The sequence below is a fragment of the Hydractinia symbiolongicarpus genome, chromosome 12 (genome assembly GCF_029227915.1).
Source record: "Hydractinia symbiolongicarpus strain clone_291-10 chromosome 12, HSymV2.1, whole genome shotgun sequence".
Lineage (NCBI taxonomy): Eukaryota > Metazoa > Cnidaria > Hydrozoa > Anthoathecata > Hydractiniidae > Hydractinia > Hydractinia symbiolongicarpus.
Window position 1 is genome coordinate 15556143 of NC_079886.1, and position 25853 is coordinate 15581995.

Sequence of the window (25853 nt, forward strand, 5' to 3'; positions counted from 1 at the left end):
AAACGTTTGAAAGAATCGGAAAATAAGTGAGTTTCCCTAAAACGTTTCAAAAAGTCTACTAGTGATATTCTTATAACGGACTACAGTCAGGTTAAAAAAATTTCAATGAAAAAAAGACATTTAGAATTAATTCAGAAATCTGAAATTGGAACCTTCTTGGCTGAATGTGCATTGTTCCAAGGCATTAATATATAATCACATTACTTTCAGAAATCAAAACTAGTAAAAAAGATAGCAATACTATACAATTCAAAACAGCTATTATATCTGATAGCTCTGGGCATGCTAATATTACGATATTTGGAGATCTTGTGAACCAAGTTGAAACTGATGAGGCTGTCTTGCTAACGCATTTACAAATTACTCGCTATAAGCATGAACGGCTACTGAAAACAGCCACTATTGAAGAAAATATCAACACAATAACAAATCCATGCCAGTCGTTCCAATGTAAATCTGTTACAATGAAATTGTCATCCTTGGATACAAAAACAATATGCCATCCTGTTTTGCAGAAATACAATCATATGATGAAATTGTGTTTTGCAGCAATTGTTCTAAGAGGTCTACTATTGACGAATGTCAAAAAAAGAATTCTGATGTTGTAACAGTGTTGAAAAATACTTCTACTGGCGCAAAATATGTTTTGATCCCATTGGATATGCTCAAGATAATAGATGTTCCTGTAACTAACAAAATTATGTTTGTTAAAAAGCTTCTGTCCGAAAACTTTACAATAACGTTGAACATGGACAATATAACACCATATGATTTAAAACTATTCACCGACAATTTTGAAGCCAATGCCGCATTTTGCTCACTTGTTAACAATTTTGTTATTTTCACACGACTAGGTATAAATATATATATACCTACTATTATACGTTTTCTCAAGCACCTCGTTATAGTGAAAATTTCATACTTTAACACAATCTTGTTCGGAGTTGGTAATTTACTATCCTTGCTTGCACATAGCTGACTTTTTATCTTGATTCAGTAGTGTATATATTTCGATTTTTATTTCTGTATTTGTTCAGCTTTTGCAAATAGGACAGCTGGCCTGTCACACTTCTAATATGTTATCTTGCTTGGTACGCATTTTCTTTTCTTTTTGCGCATGCGCTTGTCTAGTGCTTACAAGCATTGGTGCCCGCACCAAGTTGTTTGTCAAGCCATTTCTACGTCCTTCTAATCCACAAAACGCAGATTCGAAACCATAGTCTTGATTCGGCGCTCTTCTTGTCTATTATGGCCAACGGAAACGATAAAATTGTTCAAGGCCGTGGTCATGGATCTACACTTAGACTGCGAAATTTCTGAATCAGTAGAAAACACGACACCTTGTATCGTATCGAACAAACTTTATGATTTTTAACGTTTACCTGTGTAAATTTTGACCAATAAGCAGCCATTTTTGTAGAAGTCGTGGGTCGTAGAAATCAGCCTCATTAAGAATTAAATGTATATTTGGAACCGTATAGTTCTGTTGACGAGTATTTAAGATGCAAAAACTACGTAAACAAAACCACCTCACTCTCGTTCCCAGGGCCTTTTGTCTCTTTTTAGTATTATAGTCTCGCTACTCACAGAATACCAAAAAAGAGACAAGACTCTGGAAACGAGGGTGAGGGCTACCACCATAATTATCGTCTGACGGTTCTTCCACCGCGCGCCCCCGAAAAAAGTAATTTCGTAATATCTACAAGTCTGATGCCGAGCGGCTTCTTGTTATCACTGACCTGCTAGATCGATGTCGATCGACGAAGATTGTACAATGTTTTTTTTTAGTAACAACGATTCGATCGATCGATGTCGGTCGACGAAGATTATACAATGTTCTATTTTTAATAACATCGATCAACACGCCTTAACACTACGTTAAATCTAAGCAATGAATAAGCAATACATACCTAGGTTTGGAAAATTACCTGGTAACCCAAAATAATTTTAGTAAAACGCGGCAAAGCGTTACTTAATTCAAAAATACAAAATACAAAAGCTTAATACAAAAAGCGTTACCTTTAACAGAACTAAGTGTTAAATAGAAATATATTATAATACGTTATAATACATTTCTTGAAAAAAACAAGCCATATATAAATATTTAGGCCTTCACTAAGACTAGGTAATATTACTGCGCGTGCTCAATTAAAATAAACACATGCGCATTGAGCACAAAACAGTGCTAAATTTTAAAAGGGTAAAATTAAAAATTTTTAAGAATAAAATTTTACTTTTCTTGTGCCTTAGGTTAAAGTTTTCCTTAAATTTTTCTAATTTTTTAAGATAGTTGACACTAACCAATCCTTCTCCAAAAACAGTTAAGTGTCCTAATTAACAGTGTTGATTACAAAGCGTACAAAAATAATCTTCCCTAAATTTAAATTAAAAATAATTTTTTATTTCTTTTATTCTGGCGGTAGCACAGCGTGCCTTGCTTCATCTTCTATTTTATCGGCGCCGTCGTCGTCGTCTTCACCAAATTTTTCATACTCAACAGATGGCTTCTTCATGCACTGAAATATCAATCAATTTTCCCAATACATAACACAGCCGCCTGTAATGATGGCTTTGAAACGGAGAACATACGAATAGAAGACGCGTAAATCGTTTTTTAGCACAGCCAATATAAAAAATTTTAGTTGTTACTCATCTGATGTGGTTAAAAAGTTATCGGTACTTAGTTTAACGATTTTGCTCGAAATTTGCCAGTCAGCAAAAATGGGTTCTCACAAAACCTACAAACTGAACCAAATTTTACAAATGTGAAAAACTTACAGATATAAAGTCTAGGAATGTAAATCCTGCTGCGAAATAACCCTATAAATTAAAAACAAACCAAGTTTAAAAATATTGTTTCCATAATGCCGTTGTAGACAGGAAAAATGTTACACGTCACTATTTAATGAACCAAAACGTTGTCACCAACGATACGGAAAAATGACGGTTTTTATGGACGTTTTAATTACCTCATACATCAAGCCGATTAATAAATAAAAAAATTAAAGGGAGACGTACCATTACAAGATAAAACAAAAACCAAGTGAATATAAATATCGAAGCAGGAAGATAGAAGATTTTGTTATTAATACTCTCCTGAAATGAAGAGGTAAAATTTTCAAAGAACAAACATACAATCGCCCCAAAAATTCCTGCGCACATAAGTAGTCCGTAAATTTCTAACAAATGGCAAAAAATTAGTCGATTTGTTTACATCGAAAAGGACAGTTTGGCTAGATTTCTATTGTTGTTCTTATGAGCGTATAATTATGCATGTTAATTCACAATTCTGATTGGTTAGAAAATTTAAATTCATCAAACAAGTTATTACATTCGTGTATGCTTAACCTTTCCTCCAAGGCTCAACAGAGTAGTTTTAATGGAAACCTAGCTTTGTTGAAGACTGATACGTAACAACTTTTACGCTTTAAAACACATGAACTCAGAAAGCCTTCGGTGTACACAATAATTACACTGTCAACACGCACTTACTAAATTGACAGCAGCAAAGTACATATTAATGCCGATAATAACACCTGCCAATAACCAAGTGAACACTTTTAAAAATCTGTAACGAGAACGTCATAACGTGAAGAGTTACGAAATTACGTTAAAACAAAATACAGTTTGCAACACCAGCATTGAAATATTGGTATGAAAAAAGTGGACGTTAAATGCAAGCGTTACAGCGGGAGAGGAGAAATGAGCTGACATTAAGGCGATTTTGTTCTTGAATATATAGGGTATGGTGCTAAAATCTAAATATTAATCTGGCGACTCAAGGACTAAAGTTTGTGTTTACTACCAATCATTAGCCCGTAAAATTCGACAAAAATATATCGCAATAGAAACTAGTCACTCGTCTAGCTAAAACAGTAAAAAAAGAAACATAAAAAATAACACCCTTGGTCCTTGATTGGCTGCACTGATTTTGTTGAATATCAATGCACTTTCCGGCAATTTAGAGCCCATTCTCAAAATTCTTCCTCCCAAACAACCGTAGTTCGACCTCGGGGAGACACTAAATTTACCCCCCCCCCCCCCCGCCCTTTCCCTCCACCCTTCCCACATTAAAAACAACAACCTTACATGTGATTGGTGAAACCTTTCATGACAGTTTTATCGTTCGTAAACGTTAACAATGGCAAGATCGCGAACGGTAACTACAAAAGAATCAAATTGCATACAACGAATTTTACACACATATTCATTTTTGGCTGATTGCCAAGATGACTTAAAAAATAACAATCTTATGCAATATTCTTAGATGTTTGCATTTTTTTCTTCATATTTTTCGGAAAGAGGTTGAATTAGCGATGCGAGAGCTTGTCACAAAGACATTATAAACTTACTAAGAAGCTTAAGCAATGCGATTTCTTATAATATTTTCGTCATTTTCGTCACACTAAAAATTAAATATGTTGGTTTTCAATGTGCTGTCTTGAATATTCTTTATCGCTGCTAGAGACAAACGAAAGACCTGGTTATTTTGAGTAATTTCGAATCTTCAGCTAAATGTCTTAGAAGGAAAATATATCAAATCATCGAAGGTAAACCAACATAGGCTTACCTGAAGACTTTGCAGTACGTTTAACCAGTCATTCATACCGGTCAATCTGTTTATACCTTCTGAAAATGTCAATGCTAAAGTAGGGACAATAGCTAAGCTTCGAGTGAGTAAAACTCGCTTCCATCTGGACCAACGCAGTTTTAAAAAGCCCTACAAAATAAAAAACATAATAAATTAAAAATAAATGAATAAACAAAACCTATTTTTGAAGACATTTTATGTTATAGTTTTTCTTTTTTAACGCTAAAGAAAGAAAGATCTCGAACAAGTTAACGAAATAATACTTCTAATTAGGACGTGATAAGTACCAATACTTACCTCCATGGCAAACTGTCCAGAATAAGTGCCCTAAAAAAATTCGGAAATGTCTAATGCGTATCTTTTTGTCTGGTTAAATGCTTAATATTTTTACGACGCCTGGAGAGTAAAGGATTTTTCCCTTACTAGAATAATGCTTAGGTACTATTAAAGAATTGTCTTTTGTATTTGTGTCACGAATGTCGAAATCATCATAAACCTAACCACCAATACAAAGACGGCTTGCAACACACATGACTTTTCGTCACCACACCAGTGCAGAGTGAACTGAAATACAACTTTTGTGCAACCAGACTTGAAGGTACATGGTAGTTTCCTTTTAGAAACACATCGATATCAAAAACAGTTCAACACTTATCTTACTTAATGCATACACGTCGTCAAAGAGTGTTAAATCATTAAGGAGAACTAACGATTAATAACAAGTTGTGCTTAATGTTCATTATAGTGTGAATATGAACTGTGTAGGTTTTTTATACTTGTTAACTTTAAATTTCGAAATATTTAAGGTAAAAGTAGTACTACGGTTGACACCATGACAGTGTCGGTAAGGCCTTTTTATTCGATAAATTACTAACTTGTATGATGTAACTTCGCGGGGATGTAAACATCCAAAGCTAGGGAATGCTAAAAGGGGAAAACTGTATCTCCTGCGAATGTCTGAAAGTAATTTTATTCATGTTCTAAAATAAATATCTTTCGCAGAATATAATAATGATTCACTGTCATAAACATAGCTTTGGGGATGAGTTTATCACTTGAGAAATATAAGTATTACGTGTATTTGATTTTATAATGAAATTTTTTCTGTGTTATTTTTTGTATTAAAACATCTTGAAAGACACAGGTGCTTTAATTAGCTAGTTTGGAAAACAACATTTCAAATGATAATGCGCAATGAAATGTACTGGAAGTGATTCTGTGGAAGCAAATAAAAACAAAAAAAGTATCAAATTTTTTATTTATTCTTCACTTGTTTTCGCATTTCAATTTGTTGGAAATTATTTTTTCTACGAGGATATTTTTCTACTAGAATTTAAATTGTCCTCTCCATCGCTCAAACCTCGCGATAAATTTAAATGACTCTAAGACGAAAAGTAACTGAATCTTTATCCATCGTTTCACAAATTCTGTTGAACTATGTACGTCGTGTGACGTCACAAATAAACAAAATATTATTGAAGATATTATTTCGGTTTGTTTGTTTAGTATTCATATTACTGTGGAAAGTTTATCATTTCTTGAACATGATAGTTTAGTATGCGACGTTTCGGGAGATCCTTCTCCCATCATCGGGCAAAGTAAAATGATGTTGAGCATGTATTTACATAATTGCAGAGGATCGAAATTCATAATATTAACCAATCAGCTTAACCAAACGAGCTGATAATTACAGTTAATTACAGTAATTAACATTTTCGGACCTAGATGTAGGTAACTACTTCTTCTGTAGGGCTGGTAACCAAATCTCAGGAAGTTGATACGAGATGCTGTTTATGTGTTTGTTACGTGCTACACTGTTGATGGTTTCTTTAATCTTCCTGGCCGTTGTTCTGGATTCTCTGTCAATGATTTTCTTCTCATCCCAATTAAACTGATAACTTCTGCTCCAGCTGTGGTCCGCAATTTCGTTTTTCTTCACATCTCCGTTTCTCACTGCGCGCATATGTTCTTGTACTCGTTGCTTAAACTTTCTTTTTGTTTCGCCTATGTACACTGCATCACAATCTTTACACGGGATTTCGTAAACAACATTGCATTGTTCTTCCAGGTTTATTTTGTCTTTTGGTTTAGACAAAGTGCTTCTTAGGGTGTCTTTAGAGTTAAGAATGCATTTGATCTTGTGTTGCCTTAAAACTCGACGAAGGATCTCGCTAGTACCTGGTACGAAGGGTAGGAATGCTGATGCGATGAAATCCTCTGATGTTTCCTTGTTGTCTCCGTTGCATCTTCTCTTCATTTTATTTTCCACTTGCGTGATGACTTTATGACTGTATCCATTTGCGATTAATGCAATTCTTACACGTCGAATTTCTTCTTTCCTCTCCTGTTTGTCACTGACTACGCTGTTGGCACGATTCAGTAATGAAGATATGACACTTTCTTTGCAAGATTTCTGATGGTTTGATTCGAAGTTAAGGTACTGGTCAGTGTGTGTTGGTTTACGATACACTGAAACTGAAATGGAACCATTCTTGCGTTTGACCAAAGTGTCCAGGAAACTTCCATCGTGTTCAAGCTCAACAGTAAATTTGATTTGTCGATGTAGGCCGTTAATGTGTTCATGGAACTCTTCTAGATGAGATCTTTTGATTATGGCGACCGTTAATGACATGTAAGTAAGACTTAGACACCAACGTATTACTATGAAAAACCAACAGTTGTTCTTTCTGTTGTTGCCATAAGAGTCGCTGTAGAGAATTTTCATCAAACTCACAAGTGTTCTTACTCATTATTTCTGTAAATATTCATTTTTTTCATTTTCCACAGTGACTATATTTTTAATACATTCAGACACCAAGTTAGACATACGGATAACTTTCACGATAGCATCTTTTTTCGCTTTTTGTGTGGCAGCAAGTCGTTTCTCCAGTTCAGATGTAGACAAATATCTATAATTTGCTTCAAAAGAATCAAACAGTTTTCGTTTCTTCTTTTCTGGTTCCTCCATGTGTACACGTGAACGACATGTTCTCAAAAAAATAAAATACTTTTGGCGTTCAAAACATAGTTTGAAATTATTCTTCAAGATCACATAGTTACAGTTTTATATTAAAATCTTCTTTATGTAATGAAACGTGCTGTGCTAATGAGAAGGACTCCTTAATTTCCAAACGGTTTTCTATAACATCCCCAAATCCTGATACCTTCACAAAAATTAATTTTTGAGAAAAGTTTTTTAATTTATACCATTGTCCAAATTATAAAGCTGGTTAGTTATGTTACTTCCGTAACATAAATGACTCCACTGATTTTTCATATCAATATTCAAAACTAATTTGTCTTGTACCATATTCCATAATCACATTCAAATATGTGCTTTTTATGCTCTCATTATTTTGTTTTATAAATCCAAAGTTTACCACGTGCAAAGAATTACCACTTTTTCGTTCAAAATTCAGCGACTCTTATGACCCTTTTTTTCAAAGTGTACTTTTTCATTCTACAATTTTTGCAAACAAACTTTGGATAAATATCCCATCTTCTTCGTTAACATTGACACTATATACCCCACGTATTAATTTACTGCATTCCATAATAGATTTGGCATTCTAATAAGCTTGTTTCAACCTTCGCTATTTTTACCTCCATAGTGATATGTAAGAAAGTCTTAATTAAAATACATATATGTAGGTTTTCAGGTTAGTTCTTCTTTAAGGTCGTTTCTGTTAACATAAAAAGAGCAACAAACAGACGCAAAAAGTTGTACAACAATCGCAGTTGCCACTGGAAGGGGAACACAAGTTGTACAACAAAGTGACACAAGAGACGTTGCACAGCCAAGATGTAGAGATAAATTTTTTTTATCCCTACAACAGTTGCACAACAAATGTTGCACGACAATTACGGATTTTAATGGAAACCAACCTTTAAAGAATCTTTTTAAAGATTTGGACACCATCAAGTCATATTTCAAATACCTTACACGAAATAAAATTTTTTTTTGCAGTGTGGACTTTTTGTAACGATTTTTGCTCCGTTTTCAAAATGATTTTTTATATCTTATAGATGTTAAAAAGTTGCTTATCAGGTCTTTTTTTAAAAATCTCTTCTCGTTCTAAAAATATTTAGCTTTAGGGTCGGTTCCCATTAACATAAACAGTCACTGTTACGATTTTATTAGAAACACAAGTTGTACAACAAAGTGACACAAGAGACGTTGCACAGCCAAAGATGTAGAGATAATTTTTTTTATCCCTACAACAGTTGCACAACAAATGTTGCACGACAATTACGGATTTTAATGGAAACCAACCTTTAAAGAATCTTTTTAAAGATTTGGACACCATCAAGTCATATTTCAAATACCTTACACGAAATAAAATTTTTTTTTGCAGTGTGGACTTTTTGTAACGATTTTTGCTCCGTTTTCAAAATGATTTTTTATATCTTATAGATGTTAAAAAGTTGCTTATCAGGTCTTTTTTTAAAAATCTCTTCTCGTTCTAAAAATATTTAGCTTTAGGGTCGGTTCCCATTAACATAAACAGTCACTGTTACGATTTTATTAGAAACACAAGTTGTACAACAAAGTGACACAAGAGACGTTGCACAGCCAAAGATGTAGAGATAATTTTTTTTATCCCTACAACAGTTGCACAACAAATGTTGCACGACAATTACGGATTTTAATGGAAACCAACCTTTAAAGAATCTTTTTAAAGATTTGGACACCATCAAGTCATATTTCAAATACCTTACACGAAATAAAATTTTTTTTTGCAGTGTGGACTTTTTGTAACGATTTTTGCTCCGTTTTCAAAATGATTTTTTATATCTTATAGATGTTAAAAAGTTGCTTATCAGGTCTTTTTTTAAAAATCTCTTCTCGTTCTAAAAATATTTAGCTTTAGGGTCGGTTCCCATTAACATAAACAGTCACTGTTACGATTTTATTAGAAACACAAGTTGTACAACAAAGTGACACAAGAGACGTTGCACAGCCAAAGATGTAGAGATAATTTTTTTTATCCCTACAACAGTTGCACAACAAATGTTGCACGACAATTACGGATTTTAATGGAAACCAACCTTTAAAAAGACAATTAAGAAAATTGCGAATTTAGCTGTTTCTTTTATTAAGACTGAGAAACTGGCCTCGTTGGGGAAATATTTTTTAAAAATTCGGAATGATTCCTGCTGATCTATACAACCTATAATAATCTGCGAGCATTGTGTATCTCCTTGCTATTAAAAATTGAATGAGTTATAAAATGAAGGAAGCATTTATGCTGGGCGATAGGAATAAGAAAAATATAGAATGATTTTCATTGACATGGACACAAATAAATAAAACACATTTACCGTCATTGTGGAACTTTGACCAGCAGCTAATAATCCAATGGCCCAAATATACATTGCAGCTAGACCAAACTCACAACCAAGAAATATACCCTAACACAACAAAACGTAACAAAAATTTAAGTACGCTCTTGGTGAGATGGCTATAATACAAGATAGTTTGGTAATGTACACACTATTACACTTAAAGTTTTCCAACAAAATACATACTCCGTTAAACAAGTTGCCTTCAATAAGTTCATTAGATCCATTTCCCTAAAACATTAAAAATTTAAAAAATTGTTTTAAACAATATAAAAAGGTAATAAATTTCGTTAAAATGCATTCTTTTTGTCCAGTGCAGTTTTATAGTCTAACTTAACTTCGCAAGATCTCAATTACGCAAAATCATATTTCAGCTTCATTCTAACATAAACATATAAATAAAAATATAAAAACAGCTCAAAAACATATTTAACAGCGCCTCAAACACACACAAGAATCATTCTACTAGTCACTCACGGTTTTATTAAAGAGTTCAGCATGCGGATTGTGATTTCGATAGCAATTTTCATACTATAAAGAAATAGGAAATAATAAACCTTAATGCTCCAAAAAGCTTTTCTCTTGATGATTGTATGAAACAACTTACAATGAGCACAACCTATGCCTGTGAGATAACAAGACAGACAGAAAGTATATATAATTGCAGTGTATTCTTTAGTTAAAAATTTTTCTATCTACGTTTTAAACGTAACGGAAAATGAATTGCTTTGGATGTCCACAGCTGGATTTTTTATAAATCTTACAACTAGTTTCATATAAATACATACCACGTTGCCATATGTTTTGCCGTAAAATGCCTAAAAATAAGATTAAGAATATTTCACTAAAAGGTATTGATAATTTTTCTATATACCAGTAGGTTTTTAGATAAATGTAATTTACGTCAGATTCAGATTGGACATTCAAAGGAAGTATTACTATAATTACAATATTTTTTAACCTTCAGTTTGCCATGCATTCCATGAAAGAAGCCTAAGTGGTTTCATCAAATGAAGTCGTTATACATAATAACAAGTTTCAGGTTCTGATAAGACACAAATTTTATGGCAGGCAGACAGGGTGAGGGGCTTCGCATCCAAATGGGATTAAAAGGACTACTAAATCATCCTACCTTTGCAAATACACTAACCACAAACACATTTATAATAAACGATACACCAAGAGCAATAGCTGAAATAACAGTGAGAACAAGGTTAGCTGCATGAAATTTTAACGACTGACAATGAAAATAAAGAGTTAAATCGTATAGAATTTTAATCTAATAATAAATTTTACACGTTGTCTTCGCAAAAATGAAATAAATTGTCATTACCTGATTCTATCAAATAATACATGTTAGCTTCTTTTACTGCTTTTTTGTTATTACGATTTATATCACGTGACTATAAAATACAGGCCCAGTGTTGAAAACGACATAGTATAAAATCAAATAGTGTAAAAGCAAATAAAAGTTTTAAGTCAGTTAAAACAACACGAATTGTAATAACAACAGATACTAGATACTAGTTTTATTTAACTGTATTTAGAAGAAAACATACCTTTACTAAGGCTGAATGAAGATAAAAATTGTGAGGCATTATCACTGCGCCAACCACGCCTACAGCCTAAAAACGATTGGCAGGTCATCAATGTTATAAGAATAATTTGTGACAGCAAAGAGAAAATCAATGTTGTAAATTAAGTTTTTTAAAAAATATTTTAGTATTGAAAAAGAATACCCAGAACTTTTAAAAGTTTAAGGGAAATTTTTTGATAAATAAATGCGATATTTTTTGAAAAAAAGAATACAGAGCAGTTACAGCAATATTAGGATAAAAGATATACCTGTTTCACAACTTCTGAATTGCAATTTTCGCAGCTCGGTATAAACATATGTTTTAAAAGATCACCTTGATCTGGCAATACTATGACATACTATAAAAAAATTAAACGCTTAGGTTGACAATCTAACAACTGAAATTCCAATCAAAGACCATTCAAACATAAATACAAAAATAAAGAAATATATCTTTTGATTTACTACCCGGGTAATAGGGCGGCATCAATATTTTCGAAAATCGCGCAATGTGATTGGTTAGAAATTACGTCACAGCGGGCAATATTCCACGGTATTGCTACCATAGCAACCGTGTTTAAATTTAAATATGGTGGCATTAAATGTAAATAAACACCCGTAATGTTTACACGATATTCGATTTTAAAAAATATATATTTTTAGTTCGAATGTACGTTCCATATGGGTATAGTTTCTATAAGGACATGGTTTCTACATCCTGCTTATAATGCAGTACCCGGATAATAATCCATATTTGACGTCAGTCAATATTCTTCGGTATTGCTCTCATAAACAGTTAATATAGGATGAGTATTGTATATACTCTCTTGATGATTATTATATTTAACTATTTAAGCTTTTATGTTCTTAGTGTACTTTTATACACTGAAAAAGTATAGTCCACAAACAGTATTATTTTGCTTTTCAAAAAAAATAAGTGAAAAAGTTTTAAGATATATTGAGATTGTGGCAGACCCGTAGACCCTTAGACTTCTCTTCAATAACAATTTACTTCGCGATTTCCGCTTGCTTTATCGTAGTTATTTCATTTATATACCATATTTATTTTAATAAGCGCGTGGAACCCTCATTTAAGTTTGGGTAAAAAATATTTTTTGTTAAATAATTCCTAAATGAGGGCTTTTTTAAAAAAAATAACTCATTTGAGGAAGCACTCGTCAAAACAGGGTGGTCTATTCATTGGAGCATATACAGTAACTTACTTTGCAGGATAGTTAGTACATTCATTAATACAATAAGCACAGCAAATTCAAGAGGCTTCACTAATAAAGAAGTATAACTTTTTTGTATCGCACATACTTCATAACCAAATGATATCGCCATAACCGTGATAAGGAAACCAAAGAAAGCCTCCAATTTTCTTAATCCTAAAAATCAAATATAACTCACTTTTTCCAGCTTTCTTTATAACGTTTTTTTATAACTTTTATTTACATTTTTTTAACTTTTTCACACTATGTACAACTAAAGACAAAAAACACAAAATATGTTATGCATATAATGACAACAAAATAATCTTACCATATTTATCCAATAAAAGAAATACGAAGGTATCACATATTGTAATCAAAACACCGGCAAATAATGGGATCCTGCAGTAGAAGGTAATATGTGTAAACAAAACTCTGTAATACAGTGGTTACTGTCTCTCTTTTTGAAAAAAATGGAGAACTGAACTTGAGCAAGAAATAAAAAACACTATTGGCATATTTCAACAAATGAAGGCACTGAGAATTAGGTATACTATATTTTTTTACTGTACTTGGACACTGTTTTCCCGCATTCTTCAGCTGGATATAAGGCTAGCTTTACGTGACTTACCAATGTTTACAAAGGTTTTAAAAATTTGCTGATTTTTGCACATGCGTGCACATTTTTGTAGGTAAAAAGCAGGACTATATAAGCTAATATGTCTATTAAATTAATGAAATTTATAGATTTTTAGAAACACAAAAATCGAAAAGCCACATAAATTTTGTAAAAAAAAACACATTAAGTTCGGGAGACAGATTCTACTCAAGTTGTCTGCCTAGTTCCGATATATATCACAGCCAAATCTCGGTGTAGGCTACGGGAAAAAGTAAAGCGCGGTTTCTTTGTTACGTGGTGTCATTCGGAAAGAGTGAGCCAATGACACAAATTTTGATTTATGTACAGGGATCTTTGATTACACTCTAAGCGCAAGGAATGTTAATATAAAATTTGGTACTTATACAGAAAAATCACCTAGTATGTTTACAAAAGAGAAAGGCCTGAACGTTGTTTGATGTTGTTCTTACACAGGTAGCTTAACTACCCTATAAGGTAGCTTAGCTCCCTGTAGCTACATTTAGGATTAAACTAGCAATTATTAGGTATTACTAAGTAAAATGAGTCAAGTTAGAATATTTATATTTTTTCGCTATAGCTAGCTAGACTAAGTATGAAAGGAAATGCTGTGATTTTTAGCTGGGTCAAAAGACAAAACTTAAGAGGAAAATTACATCACAGTTTTATATTACACATATTTGAGAACACTTGAAGAAAATTTCATTGTTCATCCTGTTATCATGATTTCTTTATAAAAGAACATCAGAAATATTTTCATAAGGATTACTTTCGCGTTATTTAAAATTAAAAATTTCTCAATATAAAATTTTGCGAATTTTGTGATATTACATATCACAAAATCGCCAAAAGTTTATCTTGAAAATTTTTTTTTTTAATTTCCCGCTGATAATTTTTTAGCTTTAATACCAATGTCCCACAGAGTGTTACATTTTTCGCTCTTACCCTATTGTCACATAAGCTATGAAAAAACTGTTTTGCAGGAAAATATACATAAAGAAAAGATAAAAAAAAACATGATAAAACACAAAGAATAAAAGTTTTTTTATCAAAATATTTTAAAATAATTTCAAACCGATTAGTTCCAGCGGCCAATTTTGGTGTCCTATAACTTCAGTAAAAATTGAAATAATGACTTGAAACTTTAGTATTATATGTTTTAGACCAGTGTGATAAAATTAACCCCCCAAAAAATTTTCACTACTATCTTAATTTCTGAGTTCCTTGGCAAGCTACATGTACAGAAAACATTAAAAAGTAATCTCAGGATTAAAATAAGTCAGATAAAATGTGTCCTAGGTTTAGGAACAAATACCTTATCCAGCCCAGAAAAAGTGGGAATGTGATTCTAAAGCACAGTGGTAAATATTCAATCTAAATTTTATGCCGTATAAGTACAAAGTTGCTACAAAGTTATTTTTGTGTCCACATGGGTTTGCAACACGGTTACTTGACTAATCGCTCAGCCTGGTGTCACTCACAATTTATTTTTAAATATCCAGAGACCTTAGAAGTAACAATAGGCTTCAGCATAAGTCCTGTGAATGTTGGTTTATGAAAATATATTACACCTTTAATGCTCTATTGCTATAAGCGCTCCACTGGATTTGTGACACATTATATACTAAGTGTCCTACGTGTGACACAGTTTACCCTGTACCAAGTCTTAAACTGGACTGAGACTTCAGGTCTTTTCCCTACAAATGAGTATAACTTCTTGCTATAGTTTCTTAAATTTTTTTATTTCATAAAAGAAACCTAAAAATCTACAAAAATTTATGAAAAATAGGTTTCTGTTCGATAAAAGAAACCTGGACATTTCCAGAAATTCATTTATGAAAAATAGGTTTCTCTTTGTCATGTTTAACTAATATAAATACCTTGCATATCTAACTAGCTTTATACTCAATTCTTGACTGTTCACTGTTATGGGAGGTCCAAAATAGCTATCTTTATTTAAAATGAGAGAATACTTTAAATAATCTTTTATGTAGCTACCTACATAAACAAAATGTATATAGCTACTTGTACTTTATCACTTAATTATCTAATTACAAATGCGCCCCTTGAGTGCTGGCATGGTACTAGGTAGCCCAAAATCACAAAATAAATATTATCCAGATGTGACCATCTCTTATCATCAGAAAGGGGTTTCTGTTCTTTAATTCTCATTGTGGGCGCCTAAAATTCTTGAAAATCCAATTAAAAAAATTTGTTTAAAACTTCCTTTTCTTTCCCATTGTCTTCAGTTCCAACAAGTCATGATTCCTTAGCTAACCTCCAGCCGCGTAGTTCAGTTGTCTCGCATTCAAAATTCTCAGCACTAGCCAATACGATGAACAACGTCGAGGAACCCTGGGTAATTTTGAAAAAATGTAGTTCTGCCTTATGATTTTCAGATTTTTACTGCTGAAATCAGCATATTTTAGCCTCGCGCGCCACCCTTCGTATAATAGGAAAAATATTATCTTTAAGCAATCAAGTCACAGCAGTCACATTTTTAACTTCGAAGTGAATTTACACTTCAGGGCTCATGGTAACACCGCCGTACATTATTATCAGAATTTAATATTATATTAAAATTTCTGGCAACAATTATGCAGAATAAGATAGCGTAACAAATAAACGCACTCAATATGTATACAAAAATTTATACTTACTTTCCATTGGATAACAAATAAAAAGCTATAGCAGTACCAATGACTTCCTAAAATTATATTTGCTATATTTAACACTAGAAATACAAACTTTGGTTTTTAAGTGTATATGCATTAAAATTTGAATCTTTATCTATTATATTTTTCCGATTTCCCTTAACACTTAAACATGCCAGAAAGAATCACACTATTTTTGAATATTCCTTATGTTAATAGACAATTGAATAAGATACCTGCATATCACTGCCAATAATTGCTATTTCCACCATTATCCAGAGTATGACTCGAGGTATGCGTGGATAACGCTGATGACAAACTTCTGCCAGATGCATTCCAGTGACAGTTCCCAGTCGTGCAGACAAAACCTTATAGTTTTAAGATAAAGTCTATATTATTTGATAGTTGTTGGTTTACTACTATGCCATATCTCACTTTTATTTAATATCTTCAAGGATATAGCTAATTCAAAAATGAAAAATAATAACCATTTTCACCTTTGTTATATAGAATCATTTCTAAATTCCCCAGGGATAATAAAAGTCTTGAAATTTACTTTAATAGACATTGCAACACAAAAGAGTAAATCAATTTTGATACCTGCATTAACAAGCCCATACAGGTAGACAATAAAAGTACCCATAGCAACTATAATAAACAAATATGAGTGTAAAGGTTAGTTTCCACTGTTAAAAGACATTGTACGCAGTAAACTGCACACAATTGTATATACTTGTAAATATATTGTACAGCTGTAACCTGGACGTACAATATATTGTGACACCACAGCTCACAATTTTTTCTGAATTAAATCAGTTTGATTTTATTAATATACAACAATTAAGTCAGTTTAAAAAAAATTGAATATCTAAAGCCTTGTAGTGGAAACCTAGCTATTCCACAACATGTCTCATAGTTTTTTTTTTGGATTTTGTGTGAAATAAATTTCATAGTTTAGCCCAAAACACTTAACCTACTTTGTATTGCGCTACTGCACCCTGCTGTAAATCAGACTCAATGTTACCAGGATCTAAATATGCAATGCTCATGAGAAATCCAGGGCCAGTAAATGCCCATAATCGCCTCCAACTGAACTTGTATTGCTAAAAATATATAAACATTTAGTTAGCTGTTACAATAGTTAAACGAAAAATTACAACTAAAACAAATTACAAGCAGATCCACAATTTGTTTAATGTTTTTAGCCTGTATATTTATCAAATTTGGCGCCATCTTATCACAAAAAACTTCATCATTCGAAGCTGGTAGCATGTTGTAAAAAAGGGATTAAAAACATGACAAAAATATTGTTGTTGGTCATGACAGGTATTTCTAAGTTCTGAAAGGTTTAGACAAAAGGTTATAAAATGTTGTAGTATGTACATTATTTTTGGTTATTTTGAGTCGAAGGTCTTATTTTTGATTTCTATTGAAGTACATCCAAAACGTACTTATTTTCACCCCATACAAAATTCTGTAAAAATTTTGCTAGGAAGATATATAGATCCTTAGTTGTGAAATATAGTATTTATTTGTTATTATAGTATTTATCTTAGTAGATTTTAGAATTTAGAAATCTATAAAAAGATTTTCTTGCTCTTGCAATATCAAGGCAGATATTTTTATAGAATCCATTGTTGCAATTCTGCAATCCCAGCACTTGAAATTTCAGACCAAAACGTTTTGCATATACATAGTATTTTGGGGAAAATATTTTTGAACTTAATTTTTAAATAGCATTGTTTCTATCAAGGTCATAAAATTTACTATAGTAACAAGGAAAAATTAAACCACAAAAGATAGGGATTTAATTGCTAAATATGTATAAGTATCTCTTTTAAATGGCTCCTCTTCAGAGATATAGGGTGAAGGCGTTGTTTTTACTAATGAAACAGTCTTTAGCATTTCAAACTACAAACAATTTCGGACATTACTATTTTTGAAATATTTTATAATATTTTATAATTGCTTTGTTGTGAGTGCATGGGCAAAGTAAGAGGCAAGGTTTACCATTGTTAATATTATTATTGCATTCTTTGGTTTAGAATCTTTTAACCATTCCTGCTTTTAATGGAACCAAATGAACATTTAGCTTGTATTAATTGTGGTGACTTCAGTAAACCTCCACGGTAATTTTAAATTACCGTGGAGGTTTACTGAAGTCAAGGTTGGAGAATAATCCAGATTGTGGCCATATTAACTTATTTCTGCTTTTAGTATTGCCTCACTTACCTGCTTGTTAACATTGGCCTCTGCATTGACTCACAAGGTGAGACAATGCAAAAATATAAGACACATGCGTCAGTCCAGTCTTTTAAGCCAGACAGAACTGTAAGGGCATTGAGAAAGAACTGTTCAGATTGAAAGACGTTCTTAGATACATACAACTATCTGACTACTCAAACCAACAACTTCAAGCAACTGTTGTGAAGCTAAATAAGTTATCATTTCTGCATACCTAGCTAGCTATAATGGATCATATGGCAAAGACATCAGGTCAAAAGCTTTGGATATGTTGCCAGATCAGTTCTTCTCACACTATTTATTATCCCATCATGTCATGTCTCTGTGGGCTCTAGGCATTAATAGCACATAGCCAACTATCTGCAAGAAGCTTGTTTTTAAGCAAATCAGTTGTGCATTCTAGTAACCATTGTGGATCTTATGCAAGTAGAGTGAGTTAAACTTTGGACCCTGCGTTCTTCCTTTATCATCTTTACATTTACAACATTTTTTGGAACAGGAAGTTTGGTTATATAAATGAGCTGTGCAATGCTAGTAGCCATTATGGAGTTTACGCAAGTAAAATAGGGGCACTTTGTATCCCTTGTTTCACTTATTATTATCTTTTAACATTTGTGAATTTTAAGCATTGGCAATAAGGGCTACGACTAATAGTTTCGATAGCTTGAGACCTTTAAGATCATTTTCAACAGGTAAGGCGTGTTAAAAAATGTTGCATATGACTGGAAACTAAAAAAAATTATGCAAGATCCAATTCTTATATCCAAAATAGTTTCACTCATCATCTTCTCTCATGCCACGCTTGTGCCAAGGTTTAAGACTAAGTGTTAAAAAATAAAGAACTTTTATTTTAACGTTCAATCGCACATCCTACTTGCTGTCAAATTTGCCTCTTTTCAACCACAAGGATTTCAGAAACGCCAGTTAGTTTTAATAGCTCAGACCTCTCACTTTTAAGTCACAAATTTTGTTTATTATCAGCCCTACAGTTACTTCTGTCAAATCAGGGCTTAAGCATAAATATTTTCATAGCATCAAGAAACTGAGCTTCAGCTGTATATTTTCACATCCTGATATTGTTTTATCTATTTTGCAATTTTGTTGATTGTACAGATTTAAAACCCTAAAAGGTATATATATATATATATCCAAATTTACAACACTATCAAAACAAATTTCGCAATCCCTTCCTTTATGCGCTTTTGTCATGTTTTATTTCGCATGTTGTTGTCATTGACCTTGTGTGGTTCCTTCTTCATTCCTAATTTCAGCTATTCTCAGAATGGTTTGCACATATCAACAGAATAAGGTTAGTTTTAATAGTTCCTATTTGGCCATTACTGGCTATAGATTTTGTTACAATCATTTTTTATTATGGTGGCGTTTACAATTGGGTTGAGGACTTATCAAACTCTCCAACCTAGATTTCACACTAGAAAAATAAACTGTTAGTTCTATGAAGTGTGCATAATTCATTCTTTCACTGCACCCAGCTACATATCTTTTCAGCAAGTAAAGATTAGGAATCAGTTTGGGATAGGTTTTGGAGAAGCAACCTAAGAACTTGAGTGGAGCTATATAAGCAATCTCACAATACCTTGCATGCTGGGGCACTTACTCAGTCCCTTGTTCTGTTGCTTGTTCTCAGCGAATTTGTAACTAAAAAAAGTCTCTGTATCAAAATAGTCTCGATCATAGCATCCCAGACTTTGCCATTAAGCTCATTGGGGGATGGACTAGTGGCTGTTACCGAGACATATTCATCTTTTAAGTAATGTGCTAACACAGTCATCCTCTACATGGTCAACCTTAATGGTGTTGTGATGTATTGGTCTGTATAGAATTAATGGGTGCAATTTGTGATGATAGTTATAATTTAACAAATATGGTCCTGCCATTACATGCTAAATTCAAACTATAATAAGGAGGCTATGTTGACAATTTGTTATGACTTTGTCTTTTTAGTTCGTTTTGCTTACTATGGCAACATAGTCATTATTTTATTGTGTCTCAAAGAAGTTACTGCTCTCCGAGAGAATTATGACTTTCCTACACAATACCTACACTAATTTGGGGAAAATTTGGGGATGTCAGGCTTCGTATGTCAGCCTAAAAATTTGGACAAATGTGTCTGGTCTGTGTATTTCAATATTACTTTATATTATTATTATTATTATTATTATTATTATTATTATTATTATTATTATTATTATTATTATTATTATTATTATTATTATTATTATTATTATTATTATTATTATTATTATTATTATTATTATTATTATTATTATTATTGGAAACACTGTTATCAATGTTGGTCCTGTGTTCAGAATGTATACATTAAGTATACACTGGCATTACCTACCCAATTTCCCTCACATGGCATGGGTTGACCCGTAGCTGTGATAAAGACACTTGCTAAACATGCCTGCGCTGTGGACCGAACTCCATAATCACAAGGCCATGCGCCACTAAATTATAATGACTTATTATCATTACGGTGAGGCACACCCATTATGAATCCTGCTATTATTAAAACACACACTGAGCTAATACATGGACCAGCTTATGTGTACCACCTTTATCTTATGATTATTTGATAACACATGTTTATTATGTGACTGAAGGCATCATGTGAATTATCTGTTTATAGTGAAGTGAAAGAGTACCTCATGATTGAAGAGAAAGATAAATAAAACTTCCTTCATGTATGAGGTAAATAATAATATAAGGAAATTTATAGTACAAAATAAATAAATTAATTAATGATTAATAAATAAATAAACTAGAAATGAAAGAACCCTCGTAAATATAGAGGAATAGAAGAATTTAGAATGTAATTCAAACATGTAGAGATTTGGGTCATGCCTTGGAAACCATTACAATATACGATCCACAAGGTCAAGGTATATATTGTGAATGGCAACCAAAACATGCATACATTTTGGTAATTACCCCCTTTGACTTGGGCAACCATTTTGATGTGATAATCATGTTATGATTACTGGCAGCACAGGTTATATGTCCTGCCTAAGTTCAATTTACTTTTCTCACCTGGCATCTCAATTCATTCCCCAAATTTACAAATTGCGTTTCATGCGAATAATTTGCATGTTGCAAGTTATCTCATAATATAATATTGTCTATTAATATATGTGTTTTTAATGAAGAACCATGACAATTTGTATGATGCAAGTTATCTCATAATACAATATTGTCTATTAATATGTGTGTTTTACTGATAAACCAAGACAAGTTGTCATAATACAATATTTTCCATTAATGTGTGTTTTTACCGAGGAACCAAGACAATCAACTGAATTAACAAGAACTGTTTTACAAATTTGAAAATGTTACTGTAGTGGATTTCTCCACTAGTATTAATAATCGTAATTAGATTTGGACCTATTTAGCACAATATGCAACCCTTTAACCTGAAAACTATAAATGCCTTGAACTCAATGGCAACGTAAAGCATTCTTTTAATTAACCAAAATAACCCTTTTAGGTAATATAGTTATATATAGTTAGTGCATTTACAATTTGTTACCTTTGTGCATGTGTGTTACTCTTATAAAGAGGATGCTTTGACTTCTAATTTATTAAATGACACATTAGTTATTTTTTTCAACACTAGTATCACTGACAATAACTTAACGTTATCAAAGCCTGTGCATAAAGACAAAAGAATGTTAAGATATATATACCTCATCTTCCTCAGAGTTTAAAGCTCTTGGAATAGGAATCTTTTGATCAAAATATGTTCCAGCTGTGTCATCCATGCTATTGATTGAATGGACATTTGATTTATCGGGTTCATGTGCATCAAATGAATCAGACAATTCCATTACTGTTTACAAAAAAAAACAAAAAATAAAATTTTTGTAAAAGAGGGGGTTGAATATTTCCCAGAAAAAAGGGCGAATTAAGCAAAATCTGGTGTTGTTGTAAAAAAAAGGTGAGGTTGTTGCAAAAAGGATGGGGTTACTCTATATTTCGGAGTAATTAATTACTTCTAAGATTGCCTACTTCAAGTAAGACAGATCATTTAATTTAACTTTGAAATAGCAATTACTCAATTTTTGTATCCTTTTAGTTTACAACCAGTTTGTATTTCTTTCTTTTAAAAGTTACATCCTGTTTATATCTTATAATAATACAGAGACTGTGTTCATTCGAGGACTATTTCAGGACTAAGACATTTCAGCTGATTCGCATTTTTGCAAAGGTATCTTAAGGAACGGTGAACTACAAAGCTATTTTATAGATTTAAAATCATAAGTTATGTTGCTAGCTAGCTAGCTGCAAACATAGTTGCCATATTGGCACCAGACCTATTTGTTTAGATTAAGGATGTAGGTATTACGTCGACTTTCACAATGCAACGTATCTTTCGCGATCCATATTGCGACTGTCATGATACAACTTTAAACATTATTAAAATCACTTAATTAATGTTATGAGAGAATAATGCCATTAAATTATGAATAATTGTTTTTTGTTTGTTTATTAAATCAAAAATATTTTCGTTGTCGTAATCTTTTTTCTTGTTTAGACGACTCTAACTTATTTAGTTGTTCTACGGACCCTAACTTTCACAATAAAAAAAAAAATAAAAATATCAAGCAAAACCTTTTAGAGAAAGAAAAAAAATGAAAACAAGATTATGAATGTCGTAACACCCTCCTTCATCATCATCATCATCATTCTTGGCTTAACGTCCGTTTTCCATGCTAGCATGGGTTGGACGGGGTATATTAATGACCCTTTGTTATGATTAATATATGTTTAAAATTACGCTGCTTGCTAAAATCTTAAATTTTTTAGTCGATATCATTTAGGAAAAATAATTAATATCGTTAAATCTTTTTTAATGATATTAGAAAAATAATTAAAACGTAAATTACGCTAGTTGTAACACCCTCTTCCGTTATGAACTTAAATAAATAATTTAAATGTCGCGAAATACTTTAAATATTGTCAACTAAACTATAGTCCAACTTTTTTGCACTTAAGTTTTGATTTTCTTATAAGACTGCGCAAAAAACATTAAAAGAACATTATTAAAATAACTTACTCAGGTATATTCTGTATAACTTTCGAAACAGCACAAGAATAATTCTTGCTGTACAGCTTTCAAAACAACACAAAAAAACTTGCTGCATAACTTTTGAAAACAAGTTTTTTAACATGCAAGTATTTTTATCTTTTCACCTTGAGTACTAGTTACATTTTTTTAGTGAGACAAAGTATTATTGTTTTTCTTTCCCAACTAAAAATATAAACTGCGTGCGTTATGCAAAAATACATAGAAAAAAAGATTGTCATAACACCCTCCTCCGTTGTTATTTTCTTCTTTTTGTTGTTGTTCCGACCATACATTCTTATTTTTCCATGAACTTTCATTAAATCGGATATTCGCTAATTTAACATTCGCTAATACAAGCAAACATACATAGAAAATATGCTTGTTGTAACACCCTCCTCCATTGTTTTATTTTATTTTTTGTTGTTCCTACCACTTATACATTCTCGATAAAATTATTTCACTGACTGACAGACCGTAAACTACTATCTACTTCGCCTGTAGAACAAGTAATTAAGTTTCTAATAAAAATACAAGATGCAAAAGAATTTTTAAATGTAAAAAAACAAAAACAAAGACACAATATTAGCTATACACATCTATTGTTTAATATTTTTAATGTTATTCGCGATCCATCGCAACAATCACGATTAATAGTGACGATCACGATAGCATCATTATTTTTTTATACATTGCGACTATCACAAAACTCTTCGTTAACATTTTTCTACAGCGATGGTCAGGATAGGATCGCGGATCGTTCGTGTCGCGCATGATAAGATGCTAGTTAGGTGTCCTGATTCCAGAACTGTATACTGATAACATGTTTTGAGAAGTTGGAGGTAGGGAAAATTTATCAAAACGCAAAAAAATTGTTTATTAACTACTTAACAGATTTATAACATATATATATTTGACAAATAAAAAAAAATTATCCAGCTGTTAAAATATATATAGCTAGCTAGCTAGCTGCTAGCAGATCATGAAAAAAATAGCCTACTGCATGATGGGGGACGACGATGAAGAATTATAGAATCCCCACTGTACTCTTTTTTTTTTCAGTTGCCTACTTTGAACAACTGTCCTATAACCTAACACTATCATTCGTATCACTTACCTATACCACGCATACACACGCACCTAACTTTATTAACCTATCATATGATAGTAATGATTACTCAACTTTTTTGTGAAATATTTTTTGCACCGATATTGTTTCAATGCTGGTACAAGTGTTAATTTATTTTGCACGCTTCAGTCAACCTCGATCCCAGGACCTGTAGCGTTTTTATGAGGATGAAACGCGTACGAGTTTCATCCTTATATCAAAGAACGCTACAGACCCTGGGATCGAGGTTGCGCTTCAGTCACAAGTTTTTAGATGTAAAACAAGAATGCGCAATACTGTAATAATTTAGCCTCTGATCCTAGGTATTCAAATGTGATGTGGCTTCCACGAATTTTCTTCTTCGTGCCGGTGTTAGGTTGATAATTATTCTATTAGTATTTCCTTTACTGGTTTAGAATAATGCAACAAGGAAGTAATGATGGCGTAGAAAAGCCCTGGGGGGTTGACCTGAAATAAGTCGCATACCAAATGAACAGCTTCATTGCTAAAATGAGTCACCTAACAGGACCCATCATTGGCCCAGAGGGGATCCGGTCTAGGCTTGCTTCTAACCCCAATGTTCTAGATGGAACTCTGGCTAGCAAATCAAGTACCAAAGAAGATAGAATATCCATAGATGGCGCTAACCTATGGTTTAGGTCCACATGCTTTAAACTGCCTTCTTGAACAAAAAATCAACAAGAGAATTCAAAGCCAAATGATGATTACGAAGAGGACAACAAGGCCTCTGGACGAGAAGTCACATGACCAGTGACATGTGCCGGTAGACGTTCAAAAGCGGAAGGTAGAGTCCGCAGCTACCCCATGCAACTTCCTACTTCCAACACGGAAATTTGTAAAACGCATTCCAACTTTCATAGGACAAATAGCTAGGATAGGGATGGAATATAACCACACTTTTTCAAAAATCACAGTCAAACTCTCATAAAAAATATCATACACAATTTTGTTTGTGACGTCACAACTTTTCGTCACGCTCCATTTGCACAAAATATCGTTGATCATCAGCAAAAATCCACTGATCATCAACGCATGCGCTGTAACATCATACGCAAATGGAGTAAAATCCTTAATAAGTGGTGTTGAATTATGGAATTAAAAAAGGGTAAAGTCCCTATCATACAAAAATGAGTAGGGGAAATTCCTGGCATTGGTTTGAAATATCTCACAACATGGTTGTAAGATATAATAAATGTGCATTAACTGTCAATCAAAATTAGATATCTTCGGGACCATAACACTGATTGCATTTATGGCCGGCGTAGGTATTTCCTTACCTCTTATGGCCCCGGTATTAGTACAAGAATCAGAGAAGGAGGGGTCCAATGAGCGGAGGATTAAAGACCTGGAGGATCGTCTTGAGGTCCTAATAAATGAATGAA

The 25853-nt window shown here is 32.5% G+C and overlaps 1 protein-coding gene across 3 annotated transcripts; it reads right to left on the reverse strand.

Annotated features, from left to right (window-relative positions):
* Positions 1-1959: 1959 nt before the first annotated feature.
* Positions 1960-24574, reverse strand: LOC130622773 (natural resistance-associated macrophage protein 2-like). 3 transcript variants are annotated; one of them, XM_057438282.1, is made up of 23 exons: positions 24460-24574; positions 21964-22106; positions 16990-17115; positions 16613-16660; positions 16249-16380; positions 16019-16065; positions 13053-13123; positions 12831-12898; positions 11780-11869; positions 11494-11559; positions 11268-11337; positions 11067-11125; positions 10723-10752; positions 10412-10465; positions 10121-10165; positions 9914-10003; positions 4889-4918; positions 4571-4720; positions 4090-4163; positions 3493-3568; positions 3019-3096; positions 2779-2820; positions 1960-2516 (listed from the first exon to the last, which is right to left on the reverse strand). In XM_057438282.1, exons 1-23 carry the CDS (start codon positions 24470-24472, stop codon positions 2409-2411), a joined length of 1710 nt encoding a protein of 569 aa, XP_057294265.1. In that variant the 5' UTR covers positions 24473-24574; the 3' UTR covers positions 1960-2408. The 3 variants fall into 3 exon arrangements, 2 of the variants coding, with proteins under 2 accessions (XP_057294265.1, XP_057294264.1); XM_057438281.1 differs by lacking the exon at positions 24460-24574 and adding an exon at positions 23334-24352; XR_008981100.1 differs by lacking the exons at positions 1960-2516; positions 2779-2820; positions 3019-3096; positions 24460-24574 and adding exons at positions 4353-4405; positions 23334-24364 and having other exon boundaries at positions 3516-3568.
* Between the last annotated feature and the right edge of the window lie 1279 nt (positions 24575-25853).

Excerpts from the sequence above, each read along its gene's own strand:
- LOC130622773 (XM_057438281.1), bottom strand. The coding sequence starts at position 23,448 with ATGTTAAAAAACTTGTTTTCAAAAGTTATGCAGCAAGTTTTTTTGTGT. Across the intron at positions 22,107-23,333 it reads GTTATACAGAATATACCTGA|TAATGGAATTGTCTGATTCA; the intron begins GTAAGTTATTTT and ends TTTTGTAAACAG. Across the intron at positions 11,126-11,267 it reads GTATTATTTGATAGAATCAG|CTATTGCTCTTGGTGTATCG; the intron begins GTAATGACAATT and ends CTGTTATTTCAG.